This window comes from Oxyura jamaicensis, chromosome 19, assembly GCF_011077185.1.
Source record: "Oxyura jamaicensis isolate SHBP4307 breed ruddy duck chromosome 19, BPBGC_Ojam_1.0, whole genome shotgun sequence".
NCBI lineage: Eukaryota > Metazoa > Chordata > Aves > Anseriformes > Anatidae > Oxyura > Oxyura jamaicensis.
Genome location: NC_048911.1, coordinates 8,240,666 through 8,258,267, shown reverse-complemented (window position 1 = coordinate 8,258,267; position 17,602 = coordinate 8,240,666). Strand labels below are relative to the sequence as shown.

General features: G+C 44.3%; 3 protein-coding genes across 4 annotated transcripts in view; 1 reads left to right on the top strand and 2 right to left on the bottom strand.

Moving 5' to 3' along the window:
• The window catches only part of SMG8 (SMG8 nonsense mediated mRNA decay factor), a 7,463-nt gene extending 7,346 nt beyond the window's left edge, over positions 1 to 117 (bottom strand). The window contains exon 1 of the mRNA XM_035343263.1: positions 14 to 117. Within this exon, the coding sequence (XP_035199154.1) occupies positions 14 to 76 (63 nt within the window). The 5' untranslated portion in view covers positions 77 to 117. The remainder of the gene's footprint in view (positions 1 to 13) is intronic.
• Positions 118 to 983: 866 nt separating this feature from the next.
• Positions 984 to 5,253, bottom strand: PRR11 (proline rich 11). 2 transcript variants are annotated; one of them, XM_035343265.1, is made up of 10 exons: positions 5,069 to 5,253; positions 4,777 to 4,885; positions 4,180 to 4,333; positions 3,530 to 3,652; positions 2,980 to 3,237; positions 2,760 to 2,858; positions 2,169 to 2,278; positions 2,011 to 2,073; positions 1,839 to 1,932; positions 984 to 1,383 (listed from the first exon to the last, which is right to left on the bottom strand). In XM_035343265.1, the coding sequence occupies exons 2-10, from the start codon at positions 4,881 to 4,883 to the stop codon at positions 1,315 to 1,317; spliced, it is 1,077 nt and encodes a 358-aa protein (XP_035199156.1). In that variant the 5' UTR covers positions 4,884 to 4,885; positions 5,069 to 5,253; the 3' UTR covers positions 984 to 1,314. The 2 variants fall into 2 exon arrangements, with proteins under 2 accessions (XP_035199156.1, XP_035199155.1); XM_035343264.1 differs by lacking the exon at positions 5,069 to 5,253 and having other exon boundaries at positions 2,011 to 2,070; positions 4,777 to 5,016.
• Positions 5,254 to 5,571: 318 nt separating this feature from the next.
• Positions 5,572 to 16,528, top strand: SKA2 (spindle and kinetochore associated complex subunit 2). The gene is made up of 7 exons (XM_035343361.1): positions 5,572 to 5,725; positions 11,516 to 11,605; positions 12,386 to 12,562; positions 13,604 to 13,690; positions 14,800 to 14,839; positions 15,278 to 15,410; positions 16,040 to 16,528. The coding sequence occupies exons 1-7, from the start codon at positions 5,609 to 5,611 to the stop codon at positions 16,164 to 16,166; spliced, it is 771 nt and encodes a 256-aa protein (XP_035199252.1). The 5' UTR covers positions 5,572 to 5,608; the 3' UTR covers positions 16,167 to 16,528.
• The last annotated feature ends 1,074 nt before the right edge of the window (positions 16,529 to 17,602 follow it).

Sequence of the window (17,602 nt, the reverse complement as noted above, 5' to 3'; positions counted from 1 at the left end):
CCCCGCCGCTCCCCTCGGCGCCGGCCGCGGCCGCCAGCAGCAGCTCCCGCAGGCTCACCGGCCCCGGCAGCGGCATGGCCCGGCTCGGATCGGCCCGGCCCGGCCCGGCCCCGCGCCTGCGCCGCCAAGGCCGAGGCGGCGCCTGCGCCCCGCGGGAAGCGGAAGGGGGCGGAGGGGAAATGTGGGCAGGGGCTGCCCCCGCCCGGGGTAGGTTGGGGGTACAACGCCGGGGCAGCACGCAGGGGGTACCCGCAGTTCCAGAGGTGCCCCCTTGTTCCTTTCCTGGCTCTCCCCAAAGGCTCGGGACAGCCGCAGAGGGCTGGCAGCCCGTGCTGCAGGTGGGACGCTGCTGTGCCAGCAGGTGTGCCCTGAGCCTCCTCTTCCCCAAACCAAACACCCCCAGTTCCCTCAGCCGCTCCTCACAGGACTTGTGCTCCAGGCCCTTCACCAGCTTCGTGGCCCTTCTTTGGGCACTTTCCAGGGCCTTGATGTCCTTCTGGTAGCGAGGAGCCCAAACTGAGCACAGGACTCAAGGTGCCCTCACCAGAGCAGAGTACAAGGGGACAGTCACCTCCCTGGCCCTGCTGGCCACACTATTCCTGACACAACCAGGAGGCCATTGGGCTTGCACAAAGTGGTGGCTCTCTGGAAAGCAGCCTCAAGGTCTGGCGGAGGCAAGTCCTTGTCCTGAGCAGAGGGAAGCTGTGGCTCTGGCACCTTATGTGTCCACCACCGGTGGAGAGCTCATCTCAACACTCCAGGAGCCGTCCCCTTACTGCCTCGAAGCACCCCACTCTTGTAACACAACAGGTGATGGGACGCCAGCCCAAAGCGACCATCACAAGTACTTGATACACTCTTAGCCACATCATTGAGTTGTCTGTGGGAACATGTAGGCTCTCACTTTAATAACACTGCTTAATTGCTTCTTTTCTTTGAATTTACATAATTACCATCAAGATCCTTGTTACAAAAAATGTAAAAGCAATATTGAATTTCAATAAACAAGCACACATTTATGTTACAAGCAGAATCAGTGCCAGGAACATTACAGTCCCTGCTTCAACAGCAGCCAGGTCTCAACAATCTCAGGAAATTTCATTCTGTTTTCTCATTATCAGAGAAGATGGAACCAGTCTGAGCCACGTTAGAAATATGTTGCCTTTAAAAAAGGCAGATTTCCGATAAAGTGTTTTCAAAATGCCCCCTTCTCAAAAGTACTGCATTTACTTACAGATTCATTGTCTGCGTGACATAAAAATTGGATTCAAGTGGCTTCCTGACCACAAATGAGAAATGCATTGTTCCATAAAACTACTTCTGCTCATCAAAGCTGCTTGCAGCACTCAGCCGGGCTGGCGAAGGACTTTTTGGATGAGCCATCTGGTAAAACAAGAACAGGGTCAGATCTTGGAAAATAAACTAATTGCTGCTGAGATAAAATATAATTCTTAACTGACACTTCATAAAAGACAACAGACACAGCCAATCCTCAGGACATTATTAACCCTCAGATTTTGTCCTCCTGGAAACCGGAACTCTGATGCTGGAGATAGCACTGAAAACATGAGAATGGCCATCAAAAAAGCAACTTTTCATCTTAGCATGGTCAAATAACCGAGGATGGGCAAGGGCATTTCCATCCTGTTCTTTCCTTACTGTTAAAATGGGAATCAGTAGAACAAGCACCCTCATTTGTGGGTATTTGGCACTTTTGGATGTGTATTATGGAGAGATTACCTAACGTACACCAAAGACACTGCATCGTAGGAAAAAAAGTCAGTATGCAGCTGTATGGATTTTAAGGCCAGCTCATCGTTACAGACATCAAAACTTGCCTGAAATTTGCGCCGTAGTGCCTGTGTCATTATTGGTGTCAACCCAGTCCCACACTCCATGTTTTCTTTATTTAGTGGAGTGCCACCCGGACTTCTGAAAAGATTGGGAACAAGGGGAATTAGTTCTCTAATTTTATCTAGAAAAACAAAACAAGAAGAGAATGGGACTTACCTTTGTATATTGACTTTCTTAAGATGTTTTCGAAGATCTAACTGATTTTTAGGTGGGGTACTGCTGGAAAAAACGTTAAAATGAAACATTTTCCATTGTGTAAATAGTGTTCTGAACAGAAAAAAATTAACAACAAAGAAAGGAAGAAAATGTCTTACGTTAGGGAGTTCGTAATGTGAGCTGATGGCTTGGATTTAGATCTCAGACTAACACCTTGTAAATCTGAGACTGTAATTAATGCCCTGCGTGTCTTCACTGGTGATCCTGCCTGAAGTTAGAAAAGAAATGTTACCACAGATAAACTTGAGAAGGCCTCGCTGATCCGAGATCTATTTAATATTGATATTCTGAGAGATTTCTATGCTTAGGGTTTTTAGGCTTGTTTGAATCCTGAAGATTTTGATGCATCTTGGACAAAGATAGGTAAACAAAGTTTCTGCAAACAAGATTTTGGATAGGCAAAAGAAGGTACACAAATATATTGATAGCACAGACATAAAGCTACATGCCCTTAATGTAAAGTTAGACCTGTCCTGCACATCAGCTGACATTAGTCACTTGATTTCTTCATTTCAAATGCCCACATGCAGAATTAGAAAAACTCCTTAAACCCGATCACCAAGTTTTTGCAAGAGAAGAATTAATTTATTGAAGAATTCTCTGAAGTGCTAAGACAACCACTGTAGGAAATAGACTCCAGTGCAGAGCTGCCCCCAGTACACCATTTATCCACATGTCCTCTGGTTTACCTTGTCCATTCTCAGGTTGCTGTCCGTCTTCTTTAGTTTTACATTCAGGAGATCTTTGAGAGTGATCTGCATTGGCACATCCTTTTTTTGTGACGGCGCCTGAAAATATGAGGTGGTTGGAAGGGCAGTTAGGATCAGCAAGCGACCCACGTTCCTGATGAACTGGGTCCAAAGAACCCAGCCACGAGTGCAGAAATAGAAGAACCTTCTTACTCCCTACCAGAAGTGCTTTAGAGCCGTTGCCCCGTTTGAGGAGGAGAGGTGCTGGAGGCAGTTTTGGTGGGGGCAGTGGTGGTGGTGGTGGAGGTGGAGGAGGAGGAGGTGGAGGGGGTGCAGACACAGGCTGCAGCTGTACTGCAGGAGGCGTGCACGTGGATGACAGTGGGCCCATCTGCGTTTGTACAGGAGCACCCAGCGTTGTTTTATTGCACTTTTGACAAATAGAATTTTCTGAAGATGAAGTCCCAACTCCATTCACCTGAAAGCAAAATAAATAAATAAGAGAATATTACATCAACTGACAAAAGTAGATAGAATTCAAGAGAAAGGAGCTTGTGGCTTCAGTTGATCCAGAAAGACACAAGATGCCCTTGTAGGATGCTCACCAGAAAAGCAGTTCCCTTTACCCATCAAGTAACTGCAGCTTAGTAATGCTGAATGGGAAGAAGAGGTGAAGCACTCCCCGGTGAGGAGGTCTTGATTTTCTCCTCACTGACCACAGTTCCCTACACAAGCCAACATTACCCTGCCCCACAGGGATTGACACTGACCTGGAGCATTCCCTGTAGTCTGGAAAATTCAGCTTCCAACTTTTCCAGCTGCTCTCTGAATGTGTTTAGCTCCCTTAAGTAGATTTGTGACGGAAATATTGTCTCTTTAACCACCTTAAAACTCTGAGCATAAAAAGAAACAAAATGAATATTTTCAGTTATATTTCCAGACACAGAGCCCTGACTGCTGATGGAATTTCTGTCACAGGGTCTTCTCATTGAGGTCAACAGAAAGGCACAGCAGGAAGATACACAGTTTCACCAAATAGTTCCTTGGCAGGAACCCAAGGAGCGACTTCCTCAAAAAAGCCTTTTAACTTAATCTAGGAATTCTAAGCTGTAATTCACATTGGACCTGAAAAGTGAACGTGGTCACCTCTGCTATTAAAAAAAAGACTGAAACTCCTGACACTGCAAATCCTGCTGACGCTGCCATGTAAAAACTCCAGTTTCACACGCATTTTTAATGTCTAGAGTGGCCTTGGACATTTTCTCAGTTATTCCTTCAAGAAAAAACACGATATATATTTACATTTTTCAATAGACATAATTAAGTTTACAGCTTAGTTTTCAAATTTGATGTATCTTGCATCTGAGTTCTAAGGCTGACCTGACACATTGTCAAAACCAAGAAAAGCAGCAGAACTTACCTGTGCAACAGTGTTCTGGCACCAGCAATACAGAAACGACACCGTTGTTGTAAGAGGTTTTACCATGTTTCTTACACTGGGCAAGGCCATTGACCAGCGTGAGGATGGATGGCTTGGGACAGAGCATGGGTCCAGCGGAAGATCACCTGCTGACCTGGGACAGAATAGGTCAGAATGAGGTCATAATTATATTTATATTATAAACATTTTTAGTTTCAGTCTTTGAAAAAGGTGCCAGTGAGCAAGGTAACAGTGAGCAAATTACAAGTACTAGCAACAGCAGGTGTCAGTGTAGTAAACACGAGCACACAGGCCGGGAAGGGCTAGAAAACGTGATGAGAAGTGCTCCAGCACCAAATAGATTTAAATAAATGAAGTATTGCAAATGTTAACTGCTTCTCCTGCACGTTAAAGTTAACTATAGATGGAGTAGTGGAAGATACACAAGCTGGAACAGCCCCACAGCATCCAGGCCAGGCTCTCAGTAGTGTCCAGGCGTCCTTCTGTTACCTCAGCTCCACATACCATCAGAAGCAAAGAGGGGACGCAGAAATTAAGCTTATAAATCACAAATTTAGCCCAAAAGGAGCCTCTTACAGCGGCGCAGCACCGCCTGAGCCGCGGGGTCTGGCAGCACCTCCTTTCCCTGTCAGGCGACATTTCGCTCTGGCTCTGGCTTTCCGTCGGCGTCTGTACTTGGCCATTCCTGTCAGAAACGGAGAGATTAAGGTGAAAGTGTGGAAAAAAAAACGTGAAATTTGACGTGGGAACGGCGATTTCGCCATATAAGGAGCGAAGGGCACGGAACAAGGGCGGCCGGGGAGGGGGACCAGGGTCGGGAGGGGGGGGTGGACCCCGGCCCCCCGATCCCCCCCCGGCCGCCGCTCACCTCACGCCCGGCGCCGCCGATTCAAACCGGGCCCCGCGCGGTGCGCAGCCAATGGGAGCGCCGCTCTCAGCCGTCCCCTCCCTTTCCTCCCACGTAAGCCGTGCGCTGATTGGTCGCTAGGAGGACGCGGGACCCCCTCTCAGCTCGATGGGTGAGGTGAAGGGAGTTGGGGGGGGGAACCGCGGGCCTGGCGCTGCTCCGCCCTCGTCATTGGGTGGAAGCGTTTGAGGCTGACCAATCAGGTGAGGGATGGCGGTGGGGAGGGCCAATGGGGTGGAAAGGAGGAAAGCACGAGTACCGCCTCCCTGCCAATAGCAGCTCAGCGCTCCCTACGCCAGCCAATCCCCGCCCGCCTCCACTCCGCCCCAACGGCGGCTCGCGGCGCTCCCTCCGCGAACCAATCCCCGCCCTCCGCTCCCCGCGGCGTCCAATGAACGCCCCCGTACCTCCGCGAGGGTTTACATCCCCTCCCGCCCAATCACGACCGCCCTCCCTCAGAGCCCAACCAATGGGGGGCGAGCTCCGACTGACAGCTGCCCAATGGCAACCTCCGTCTCTCCGCGGCCCGCGGCGCGGGGGGCGGGCATCTCCCCGCCGCCGCCTGAGGAATGTCAACTATTCAACATGGAGACGGCGCTCGCCAGGCTCGAGACCATGGTGAGGCCGGGACGGGCGGCGGCGGGGCCGGGGGGCGGCGGTCGAGCCCCGGAGCTGCCTCCTGAGGGGGAGAAGGAGGCCGCGGCCCTCGGGGGGGGGAGGCAGCGGCTCGGGCACCGGGGGCGCGGCCCTCACGGCGGCCGGGTTGGGCCGGGCCGGGTTGGGCCGGGCCGGGTTGGGCCGTACCATTCCGCTGCACCCCCCCGGCCGCGCGCGCGAAGGAGGGGGAGCGGCGTGGAGCGCTTCGCTGCCGGACGAGTCCATTCCTCACAGCGCGGGGGGGGAAAGAGGGGGGCGCTCACACCTGGGCTGGCCCATTGTCCCCGCGGGGGGAGGGGGGAGCGGTGAGGGGAGGCGAGTTGGGATGGTCCATTCCAAGCGGGGGGGGGATTGGGGGGGAGCGGCGGTTTCCCGCCCAGCGCTGAGGGGAGGCCGCGGCCCGGCCGGCACCGGGACCGGCACCGGCACCGGGACCGGCACCGGCAGCGCCTCGCCCGGCCGGGAACGGCATTGCCGGTCCGCCCGCCCTCAACACCGGGCTGCCCGGGGGGCACACGGCCAGCGAGGGGGCTGCGAGGGGCCCGGGGCCGTCGGAGCCGTGAGGGAAGCGGGGCCCTGTGGTGGTCTCCACAGCCCGTGCTCCCTGTGGTGGCTCTCGGCAGCCGCCTTGCAGCTCCCTTCAGTGAAGTTTTCCGCGATATTTTATGCCTACAAGTGCTTAATTTCATTTGTAAGTCCGCGTGTGAGGTAAAATGCTCGCGCTGAGGTAATTCTTCAAAATACGATGCTCCTTTCTGGTGGTTTTTGTTGTTCTTTTTTTTCTTCGCATGGAGACTTCCAGGAGTTGTTGGAATTCCAAAAATTTAAAACTTCTGTGGTTTTAATTGTCCGTTAGGTACCTCAATTGTCAAACCAGAAATGGCCTCATCAGGAGATGGGGGAAAGTGAGTTATTCACTACAGAGACTGTATCATTTATCTTTTTTTTTTTTTTTTTTTTTTCCCCACCAAACATTGTTTTTATTTTTTAAAAAAAAAAAAAAAAAAAAAAAAAAGGAAAAAAGTTGAAGAGTTTCCTAGTCCTTATCAGTACACACTCACACCACTAAAGTGGAGAAAAAAAAATCTAGAAAAATGGGAGCACCAGGAGAACTTGATGGCAAATATAGTACATCAGCAGCACCCCTTAACTAAGGTGTGCAAGGCTTTCACTCTGATACACAGAGCTAGTGTGCTGCTAAATGCTCCGTTTAAACCTTTAGTTTACCTTTTAGTGCTCTTCAGTCACTTTTCTCCAGTACCAGTGTAGCGCATCCCCGAAAGCATTAGCAGCAGCTAAGTAAGGGTGGCCTGAAAAGAAAGAAGGGGCTGAATGTTGTCAACAGAGGATCCAAGCTGCTACCTAGTTCTCAGTTCAATTGCACTTTAAAACCAAGATTTTATTTTGAAGGAGCCATACTTTTGAGGTTATTCTCCTGTAGTTACTGACCTGCGGCAATCACGCCGAACACTCCGAATGGTAGTGCACAGTGTTTGATTTCAGTGACATGCTGCATTCTTGTCAAGAGCTCTGAAGTTGTTCCAGTTGCAGATTCAAAACCTCAGCCCTGCCCATTGTGTGTGCTTCAGCTCCCCATCTTTTGTTAGTTGTTTTAAAGCCCAGTTTGAGCGATTTCTTTTTTCTTTGTAACTTTTTTTTTTTCTTCTGTGTAATTCTGCTCAGAACCACCCAGGCTAGGTGTGTGTGTGTTGTTATTGTAGTATGTTTTGGTTTTGCTCCTCGTTTGTTTGTTTTTAGGGTGTTAAGGTTCATTTCACTGTTTTAGTGAAAGCTGTGCTTTTAAAGTTGGACTTCTAATTCCTCACTTTAGGACACGTAAATAATTAAAGAGGTGTTTTGATTAGCTAACAGGGGCATTTATGAAAGCCAGTGGAAGAAGATGGTAATGTGTCATTGTCTTACGATCTATGTTACAAGTACAGCAAAAGGGTCTTGCACTGAAGTGGGGAGACCTCAGTGGGGTCAATTACTTGCACATCCAAACTTCCAAAGGTTTGGAGATTCTGGCTTGGTCTTTCCCCCTGACCTGAGTATCCAAAATCATCTGGGGAATCCATTTGAAAACCCAACCCAACCATTTTAAAATTTACCCCCTTAGCCTGACATTTTTCTGTTTGAGTCTCCTGTTAATTCCTTCCCACAGAAGGTGCCGTGCCTGGCTGCCATCCCTTAGTGCTGGGTGGCACTAGGCACTTCTGTCCTGCATCTTTACCCGTGTCTTTGAACTTTACATGTTTTTTTTATAAAAATGGTGTATTTTAAATACCTCTTGAACAATTTTGCTTACCATCTTCCTATATGCAAACCTCATTCAAAAGTGTAACATTTCTTTGTCATTAAGTGAATCAAAATATGTACATTGGCAACTGTCTCGTATACTGCAGCTCTGTGTCCCTTGCTTTTCCTTCTGCTTACTGCTTCTTCCACCCGGGCTGGCTGGGAGGTTGGATCTCTCCCCAGAAGTGTGATAAAACAACACTTTTATTTTCCCCAGAGGTTTGGACATGCATTTCCTGAAAAGTTTCATTTTAGTCTCATGGAACCAGGGATAAACTCTTGTGTAGGAGCTTAAAAAGAACGATGTGAATGGAAATGCCAGGTAGTCTTCAGTTATCTGAGGCTAGTGCTCAAAGGACAGCAACAATAAGCGTTGAATGACCCACAACATCTATAAGATGAGCTTCATTAGGTGACAGATTGTAAAGCTGGCTCGTTAGCAATGCTTTCCAGTATGCACCTCCGCGGCGTGCAGTGGAGGAAACTTGAGTTTAGTGGACATTCCTTTAGTAAAACTTGATACCAAATGGATAAACTGGCAGATGCCGTGAGAGTGCTTCAGTCAGAGCAACTTAGTTAATTTCTGTGACTGTATTTCTGTTGTACTGGACCTACTTTTTTCTCCGAGCGGTGTCTGTCCAGTGCCCTTTTTATGTTGTACTACTAGTGATCGTACACAAAGCAGTGCAATGTTAAAAGGGCATTGGCCAGCAATGCTATCGGCGTTACTGTGCTACGGAGCCGCGAGTCCTAAGGCACTGTTATGTCTGAGACCAAAGGTGCTTTGCAAAACAACTTTAAAATGAGATTGAAAACTTTTTATTTTTTTTTACTGTCTCCTAGTTGTTTGCCAAGGAGAAATGTTAAGTGGAATTTAATGACAAATCCCATCAACTCTGAGCGTGTGTCCTTGGAAGTAAGTGCCCTGCAAAGAGGAAGGAACGCTGTAGGGGATTCTTACAGCCTGCAGGGTTTCCTACAGAAACGTCCCAGGTTGGCTCAGGTTGCTCTGCGTGCATCAGCCATCAGCCATTTCTCTCCTGCCCGTTCCTCTGTTCCTTGTGTTTTGTTAGTAAGAGCCGTAATGCTGTCAGACCCTCCCAGTCCTCAGCCTTTGTTTACGAGGTTACTGGTTTTATTAAAAAGAGAAACATCTTTATGGAGACGTGTGAAATACACCTCCTGTTCATGGTCCTCTAACAGCCATGAGGTAACCCCGGTGATAATTTATATCCACAGTGTTTGGAAATGAGTCTGTGTTTACGTGCAATTTAAAGTGACTGAATAAACTCGTGCGTCCATAAAATGTTCTCTGTAATGCAGTTTAAGAACATCTGTCTGATAGAGGTTTACCATTTCCACCTACTATGAGACAAACCTAAAAAGACGTAAACTTTGAAATGTAGTTGCCAGTTAAAAGAGCACCAAATTGTGCAAAAATGAATTTCTGACAGTTCTGTTGAGCATTTATTGGGTGTTTTTTTCTTTCTTTTTTTTTTTTTTTTGTCTTTTTTGTCTGGTCAGTGGAATGACAGTGATGATGACTAATAATGTCTTGAAACATGAAGGTTCTTGCATGTCTGTATTAGGACTGGGTGAATGTTGCCTTACCAAAACGTCTGACCCACAGAAACCGCTTATTTTTTCCAATACGTATTTTGAGTGTACTGATTACTTGTTCCGAATTCTTGCTGCTAACGAATGCTCTGACTTTATTGCACTACTGTACTTTACAGCTAGCAGTGCAATAGTATTGTCAAAGCATCTGAAAGCAGAGCATGCAGCAATGGCTTGAGAGTTGCCTCACAGTTTCTAACACTTTCTGCTAAGCCTGTGAGTAAATTACAACTTTACAGCTCATAAAGTGCATTTTCTGTGTGACTGTTGTACAGAACTCATCATAGAAATGGTCCTGACCTGTAACGCTAAGGTGAGATTCTTGCAGGTGTGTGTTTCCTGAGATACAGCAAGAAAGAAATAGTTATAAAATAAAGGAAAACCAGATCATTTTGGAGGAATACACCCCCGTGCTTATAAACATGCTTTGAAATTGGTGATAATAGTTTCTTCAACAGTTAGTACGCTTCCAACAGAAAGTAGCGATACCGAACAATGTTAATATTTTCATTAAGCACAAATCCTGAAATTAGGATTTAGGAATCCTAAAATTAGGATTGATCCTAAAAGTCGTAATGATTACTTCAGAGTTAAGCTCAACAAAAGTAGTGAAAGCTACCCCGAGCTAAGTTACAAGCATCTTGAACTTCCATCATAGCCTCTTCCGTGACTGTAAAATCTCCAAATGATTACATTAAGAAAATAATTATTTTTTTGTTGGTTTGTTTTTCTGAACTGGGAAAACTGCCTTTCTTTAGAGAAGAAGTCTTTAATAGGTATTAAAATCGCAGGCTAAAATTAATTAAGTAATAATGCTATCAGCAGACTGTTTTACAGGGCAATTAGCTAACTCTCTGGTGGGTTATTTATCCTGAGGAAATAAATGTGATGTCATCAATTTTATTATCTATTTATTATCTGCTCTGGCTTACTGGGGAACAATAAAATGTGTAATGGTTGCTATAATAATCGGAGAGAATTCATTCCTCGTCTAATTAATAACAAAATCTCTGATACACTTTGCTCTTCAACACTTATTCATAGCTTCTGCTGGATAAACAACCGAGTATTATAGTTTAGCTAGCAGAATTCGTAATGTTTGAAAAGAAAAGCAACTAGCCAAGGAAAAGCTTTATGCAAGGTATGTTAATGTTGGGGAAAAAATCAAACATCTTCTGCAACGTGTGAAGATCTGTTGAAAAAAGATGCATTGTTCTTGTGTCTTGCTGTAACTTCCCTCTTTGGGGTACTGCTTACAAACTTGAGAGGTTTGGCACCGAAAGGGCACGTAATGCAGGAATGGATGGGAACACTGTCATGCGTTTGGGGAGCTGTAGGAACACGGGAGTAGTGGCAAGATGTAAAGCTAATGTAGGTTAGATAAATATAAAGGGGCTACAATCAGTAGAAGTGTGTGCATACGCCTGTTTAAATGGCACACGAGAGGAAAATGCTCGTGTCCAGACCTACGTTTGTACTGGGTACGGCAAATGGGGTAATGTCTGAGGCTGAGAGCTTACATGTAAGGTATCGAAGTAATTCTGCAAAGTGATTTCCTACTGCGTTGCTTTTTATTACCTGGATACTTTATAGCTCTTTGGATGATGGGTTTTAACTTATAAAATTATAGGATTAGAAGTCTCAAAGTTTATATTGCTTTATGCTTTTCAGGCTAGATGCGTGTCAGTGTAATTGGCAACTATCGTCTAATGGAATAGATTGGAGGAGTAGAGGAGGCATCTGTCTTCTGCTTTCCTGAAATACAGGAAAGGCAAATGGTTGGGGTGTGTCTGCATTTCTTTTTGAATATACTGTGGCTAATCCTAAATATTTTAGTTCCAGAAGGCAGAATCTGATCTGGATTATATTCAACACAGACTGGAGTTTGAAATAATGAAAAGTCTTCCTGATAATCCGTCAGCAGAGGTAGTATTTTCAAATTAAATTAATAACTTTTATTGCATTCTGTGCGAAGCTGGTAATAAAGAGGTATTATTCTTTAATATGAAAACCTGTGAATGTTCTTTTATCTAGTAGACAGTTTTTTATTATTATAACGTTTTTCTTGCATCATATACCAAGGTAACTGGCATAAAATGAATTCAGTGCAGAAACTGTAAGAAAACCCTGAATTCTTGGTATAGTGAATGAAGTTCTCCCATGTTTCGCTTTGAGAAATTAGTAGCGTTAACACCTAATTTTCACAGAGAGTATCCTATCTTAGCTATAACTCATCCTTACTGGGAGACCAAAGATAGACTTGCTAGTCAGCAGTAACTAAATACAGGGCTGGGGATGGATGAGAGAAAGATGAAAACAATAAATGGCAGTGTGTAGAAGCCTTCATATATAAGTCCTTGCCTCCACATATATTATGACAGTGGAAAAACAATCATTTTTTAATTTAGAAGTCCCTAATTCATGCCAAATCAGAAAAGCTATTAAAATTCACCAACACAGTAAAGTCATCCTCCAGTTTTCATTAAGGAACCACAGAGTTGTACTGGTTTATTAACACCACCTACCGTTTGTGCATATGAAAAACTAAATGTATAGGATTAAGATACTCTCAGCTGCACTTTTCATTGTAAAGGGTTGTTTCACATTATATTTGAGTTGTTGTAACTCCTATGTTTTTAAATCTTACGTGTCTGCATAGATTTTCTTTTCTTGAACAGTTTAAATGTACCTTTAATTTCTACATAGGAAAACCCGGTTACTCTCTTAGAAGAACTCTCAGTGGTGAAATCTCGTTATAAAACATTATGTATGCAGCTGGAAAAAGTTTCCTTAGAGCAAAGAGAATCCATGAACGGCATCCATGCTGCCCTAGAGAACACAATGAAGATGGTTCAGACACTACAGCAACATACGAATCTTCAGGTAGCAGTCTCATTTTAGTAACTCGGCTCTCGCCTGTAAATGCCCGTGTGTTTGTGTAACCTCTATAGACGTGAGTGGTTTCACTGGAAACTCTTAAATGTATAGGCTCATAGAAAATAAGAAAACAGTTTGCCAGAAGAAATGTTTGCAAGATTGCAGCTGTTTTTGTAAATCACTAACCTGATTCATCACTCATTGCTTAAACTAGTGGTATTTAGTCTGAATTAAAGTTACACTGTAAGTGGATAGCGTGACATGTTTGAATGGTTTCACAGCTGTGTCCCAGTCCTACGCTGACTTCTTTTTAAAAGTAGCTACCTTAAAGAAATTAGAAAGAGAAACCATTTTTAAAAAAGCTTGTAAGTGAGAAATGTTTTTTCAGTCTAAAATACGTAAGTGAAAAATACACTGTAATGTATGGGGTGGCATTACAATTGGTGCAAAGAAACGTTTCCTCTCAATGTTCAAATCAGTGTTCTGATGACAGTGCCCTGACATCGTGTTTAATCTGTCAACAGATCTAGACAAGATAGTGGTAAGTCTTTATAGATAAAACGTACTGTATAATGACATAATAACTACTGTCTTTTAAATCACAGGAAGAAAAAAGATTGTCTCTCTCTGCGTTCCAAGGATACTCTGCCAAGAATAATTTTCATATAGGATTTTGTTAAAGTGGAAGACTCTTGTGTCTCTTGAGTTACATTTAGACTTTTCAGTTAATGAAGATCTTGTACCTGACTATTTCCTAAACCAAAAATTGATTATTGTGGAGAAACTTAACTCTTCAAGTGAAATACTTCTTTTTTTAAATAACTCGTTTTATTTTCATTGAGTCATTTATTGTATAGTGTTAAAGGAATATTGTGATTGGATTTTCAGAAATATTAAGCTTGTAAATTTGCTTTCATTTGAAGCAAAGTAGGAATCTACTGTTAGTTTGCATGTGGAAACAACTACACAAGCACTGAGTTCTTTTGTAAATATCATCACCCTAGGAAGTGGAAGTACCAGAGTTCTTGGTATCTTTTTATTTTCCAGCGCTTACCCCTGTCAGAAGAAGAACAGGCTGCAGCACAGCAGTTAACCTGTCAGACTGTTAAAGAAATGGAATCGCTAGTGGAAGAGGTAATTAGACCACCAAGTGTCAGTATTCCAGAAACCATTAATCCTGAGTAGCTCAGCTCAAGTCAGAAGGGCTGTTTTTGTACCTTAATATCACTGAATTGGAGTTTTTCAGAAGTTAGCTGAAGTTCAAACCTTTCCAATTTTACTGTGTACTGATTAGGTTGATGATTTAATTTCCTGTGAAATCTTAAAGTTTGGAATAACTTAAGTGTATTCTAACTGTGATGTGAAAGAACATAGATCTAAACTAATACTTGTTAAAAAGTTGGATATTCTCCCAGATCTTCTTGAGGCACAGAGTCTTAGTATAGTTATCTGCAGAGGTTTGGTCTGGGTCTCATAATAAAAGCAAAATAGTAAAGAAGGTTAATAGAGCAGAATGGTCTTACTGGCCTTATCTTTTTCTACGTGTCTTCTTCCTGCCCGCTAGTTTTCTGTCAAAGGATGCCTCTTTCTTCCCTTTATTGCCACGGTTGGTTTGCATGAAAGCCTTCCAGTACCTTTCTGCTTCATTCACTCTGTTTGCAAATATGGCTAGCATAAACAGCCCCCATGCAAAATGTAGGTAGCTGTGTCCTACTCCTGCTGAGGCCAGTTTAATTGGTATTGTTTCCTATGTTGTCAGTGAGCGTGTTTTGAATATATTCGAGAAGTTCTCTGAAAGGCAGAAGGAATGGAAAGATGCCACAAAGGCCCTGGGATTTTGTGTCAGTGCAGTATTTCTTTTCTGGCTGAGGAGAGCTGGGTGTAGCTACCTTTAGCTTGTCAGGACTGTCAGCCTCTGCAGGTTGCCTGAGAATAGGAAAGCCATTTTTTTTCCTTTGCTGCATGTGCAGTGCTTTTAACTACATCTGTACTGGAATGCAAAGGAGAAGGCTGAAAAGGTTCATCGGACTTGCATATGAATCTTCCTGTTTCCATTTTAAATTTATTTTATTTGAAACCAGGATTTATTTAATGCCTCAGATCCTGCTGTTGGCTGCGGTGGCTGCAAGATCCTTGGTTATCCAATGGTAAAATGTAATTGCTAATACAGAAATGAAATTGCAGAAACTGCTTTCTAAACTGAACTCCAAGAACTCCTAACATTATCTCTTGTTTATTTTTAGCCATTTTGTTCAGGGTCTGTAGTTCCCAGCTCAACTGAAGGTAAGTGCAGGAAGAATTTTCCACTGTTTTTTTTTTGTTTGTTTGTTTGTTTTTTTTTGCTTGACCCTTAAGTCTGATTCTCCCCACCCCCTACACCTTGCCCCAGTAACTAACCTTTGGGATTAATACTAATCCCTCCTAAGACTTCCATCTCTAATATTGAACTCTAATAGTTCTCTGCTATTTAAACATATCGAGTTATTACCTAGAATTCAGCAATTAATAACTTAAGCTGTTGTACTTTCTGAAAAGGGCAGTTATTATAAATAACTTCAGCTGACAAATACAGGCTCTTTTGCCGCTAGTACAACAGGGGCAAATCTCTCAGTCAGACCATATAGACCTATTTCAGTGTTCTCTTAAAAAGAAGTGAAAGTACTGTCTTGACTTTGGCCTGATTTCTGAAGAAACAAATACCTTCTATTTCCAATGTTTTAGAGTCACAATTCAAACCGTTGACTGAGGAAATGCTTATGTCTGTACCAAGAAGTATCAGAAGCACTGTTAAACTAGCAGACGTGAACAATTTGTACAGGGAGCTATTTAACCACTTCGTTGTAAATAAGAACAGGTAAGACTTAAAGCTACTCGTTACTAAGAACTTTCTAAGTTGTAAAGAAATTCACCATTTTCAAATGAAACAAACAGCTAGTTAGCCATTTACTGTGCTGTTATAACAGAAGTCTGATTTTGCTCCCTGATAGCCTTCCTGGTTAGGGATATACCCCAAAGTATTAGGCCATCATACAAAATACCCTAAATTCCTTTGTAGAAAAGTGGCATTTATAATTGGATAATTTACAATACTGAATGTCAGGTTCTTCAGAAACAGGCTGTTGTTTTTTTTTTTCAAAATCCTGCTGGTAAAGCCTGACCCTGAACTCCACCAACATCACCCCCCCTTATCTCTCCCACAAGCCTTGACCCCTTCCTGGGACTGGTGCTGCAGATCTCTTGAAGTTGATGGCAAAGATGAGGAAGTTTTAAGCTACGAAACTCTCTTTAATCCCAAAGTTAGATTAGGAAGTGATTGTTCTTAGATTAATGCAGCTGAGTAAAGTTGATGACAATCTCAACAAGTATGAGAATTAAGGAACACTTCCTAAATCATTCTTTAAACAATATGGGCTTTTTAGCCATTTTCTGACAGACCTAGTGTTTGATACCCTGTTTGCTAAACAGTTTGTTCTTGCCTTACAGCGCCGCACTGAGTGTTCTGCAGATGAACAAGATGAATATGAAAGCCACTGACTCAAGAATACGAATCTTAAAAGAACTTGGTATTGTGGAACTTGACAAACAAGGAAATGTTAAATTAGTTGCATAAATGAACACTCAGTCCGTTCTCATTTGACACACAAGCATCTTCGTCATAGCTCTTCAATTATTAGCAAGCAAGTATTTTTTTTGGTGTCTGAGTTAAAAGAACACTGTTGCAAAGTTGGTCATGTATTCGTATAGAAATGCTATTTCTAGCACTTAAAAGCTGCAGAATGAAAAAACGTTGAGGTTGGTATTTGATCTCAGATATTTATAGGATAACAGACGATGCATTTTTGAACAGTGTTGTTAACCACGTGACGTTTCCATATTCTTGCTTGCATTCCTGAGCGGGGTTTTTAAGGCAAATAACCCAAGCCACTTAATTGTACTTACATTCCTGAATAAAATGAAAGTCAAGGCAACGAGGCCATAGATTTATTATGCTTCTGTTTAAATGACTCCTGACCCTGAGCCCTGCCCTAACCCCTGAACCTGGCCCCTGACCCTTTTCATTTTGCTTTGATGTGAACCAGCTTTTTACAGTCCAGTAAAAACGCAGCCTCGCAGAATAGCTGAGGTCTGGAGATGGTCTGGTCCAACGCCATGCTCACATCACAGCAGGGCCAGCTGCAGCCGGTTGGTCAGGGCTGGGGCCAGTCCTGGTTTGAAAAACTCCAAGGATGAAAACTTCACCACCTCTGGGCAACATCTTGCAGTGTTTGACCACCCTCACAGGTTGTTTCGGTTGTTTTGGATTGTTTAATGTTTTTGTTTGTTTGTTTATTTCAATCTAATTTGAAGAAGTAGATATCTGAAGTTGAGTAAGGTCCTCTAGATTTTGTGAAAGGATGACCAGCAAAGAAGAGAAATTTAAATTGGTACCTACAGGAAGGGGAACGCAGACTTCTGAATCTGTTAGTGCTCTGTCAGTCTATTTGGAGCTTGCTGTGAAAAGGAGCAGGGTTCGTATCAGACAAGAAACGGGAGAAAAGGACCGGGAATAACCTGATTTATGCTGTTCAGTGCCGTTTTACCTACAAGGCTGGTTACTTCACAAACTGTCTTAAGCATCACAGTCCTATCGATCCCTAACTGCTAGGCTTGCTCTTTACTCCCCCTACCTTCAGCAGCGCTAAAGTTCTGCTAGCACAACGTGGTTCAAGTGACCTGTAAGCGGGAAAACAAGCGCAGCTGCGACAGCGCCTGGTAAAACCAACTGCCCTCAGGGCTGCGGTTACCCCGCTCCTTTTCAAAACTCCACGCGAGATGCGGGAACCCATCGGTGCAGCCCCACGCTGCCTGGCACCGACTTGTGGGCGCAGGGCAGCGAGCTGAGCCGTGCGGCTGCCCCTGTCTCCAAGCCCCGCGAGCTGCTGCCCAGCCCCATGGCCGGGCGAGACGGCGGCGCGCCCCGTTAGGGCCGCAACCCCACCGAGCCTCCCGCAGCGCGCGCGCGCCAACGGTGGCCCTTAGCCCCGCCCGCTCGGGCGCGCGCGCGCG

What these genes read in the sequence shown, in the direction of transcription:
- SKA2 (XM_035343361.1), top strand. Translation starts at nt 5,609, where the DNA reads ATGGCAACCTCCGTCTCTCCGCGGCCCGCGGCGCGGGGGGCGGGCATC. An exon ending in TGGAATCGCTAGTGGAAGAG is followed by an intron (nt 13,691 to 14,799) that starts GTAATTAGACCA and finishes GTTTATTTTTAG; the next exon opens with CCATTTTGTTCAGGGTCTGT. An exon ending in TTCGTTGTAAATAAGAACAG is followed by an intron (nt 15,411 to 16,039) that starts GTAAGACTTAAA and finishes CTTGCCTTACAG; the next exon opens with CGCCGCACTGAGTGTTCTGC.
- PRR11 (XM_035343264.1), bottom strand. Translation starts at nt 4,964, where the DNA reads ATGGCGAAATCGCCGTTCCCACGTCAAATTTCACGTTTTTTTTTCCAC. An exon ending in ACGGCTCTAAAGCACTTCTG is followed by an intron (nt 2,859 to 2,979) that starts GTAGGGAGTAAG and finishes TCATATTTTCAG; the next exon opens with GCGCCGTCACAAAAAAAGGA. An exon ending in CACTACGGCGCAAATTTCAG is followed by an intron (nt 1,384 to 1,838) that starts GCAAGTTTTGAT and finishes TTGTTTTACCAG; the next exon opens with ATGGCTCATCCAAAAAGTCC.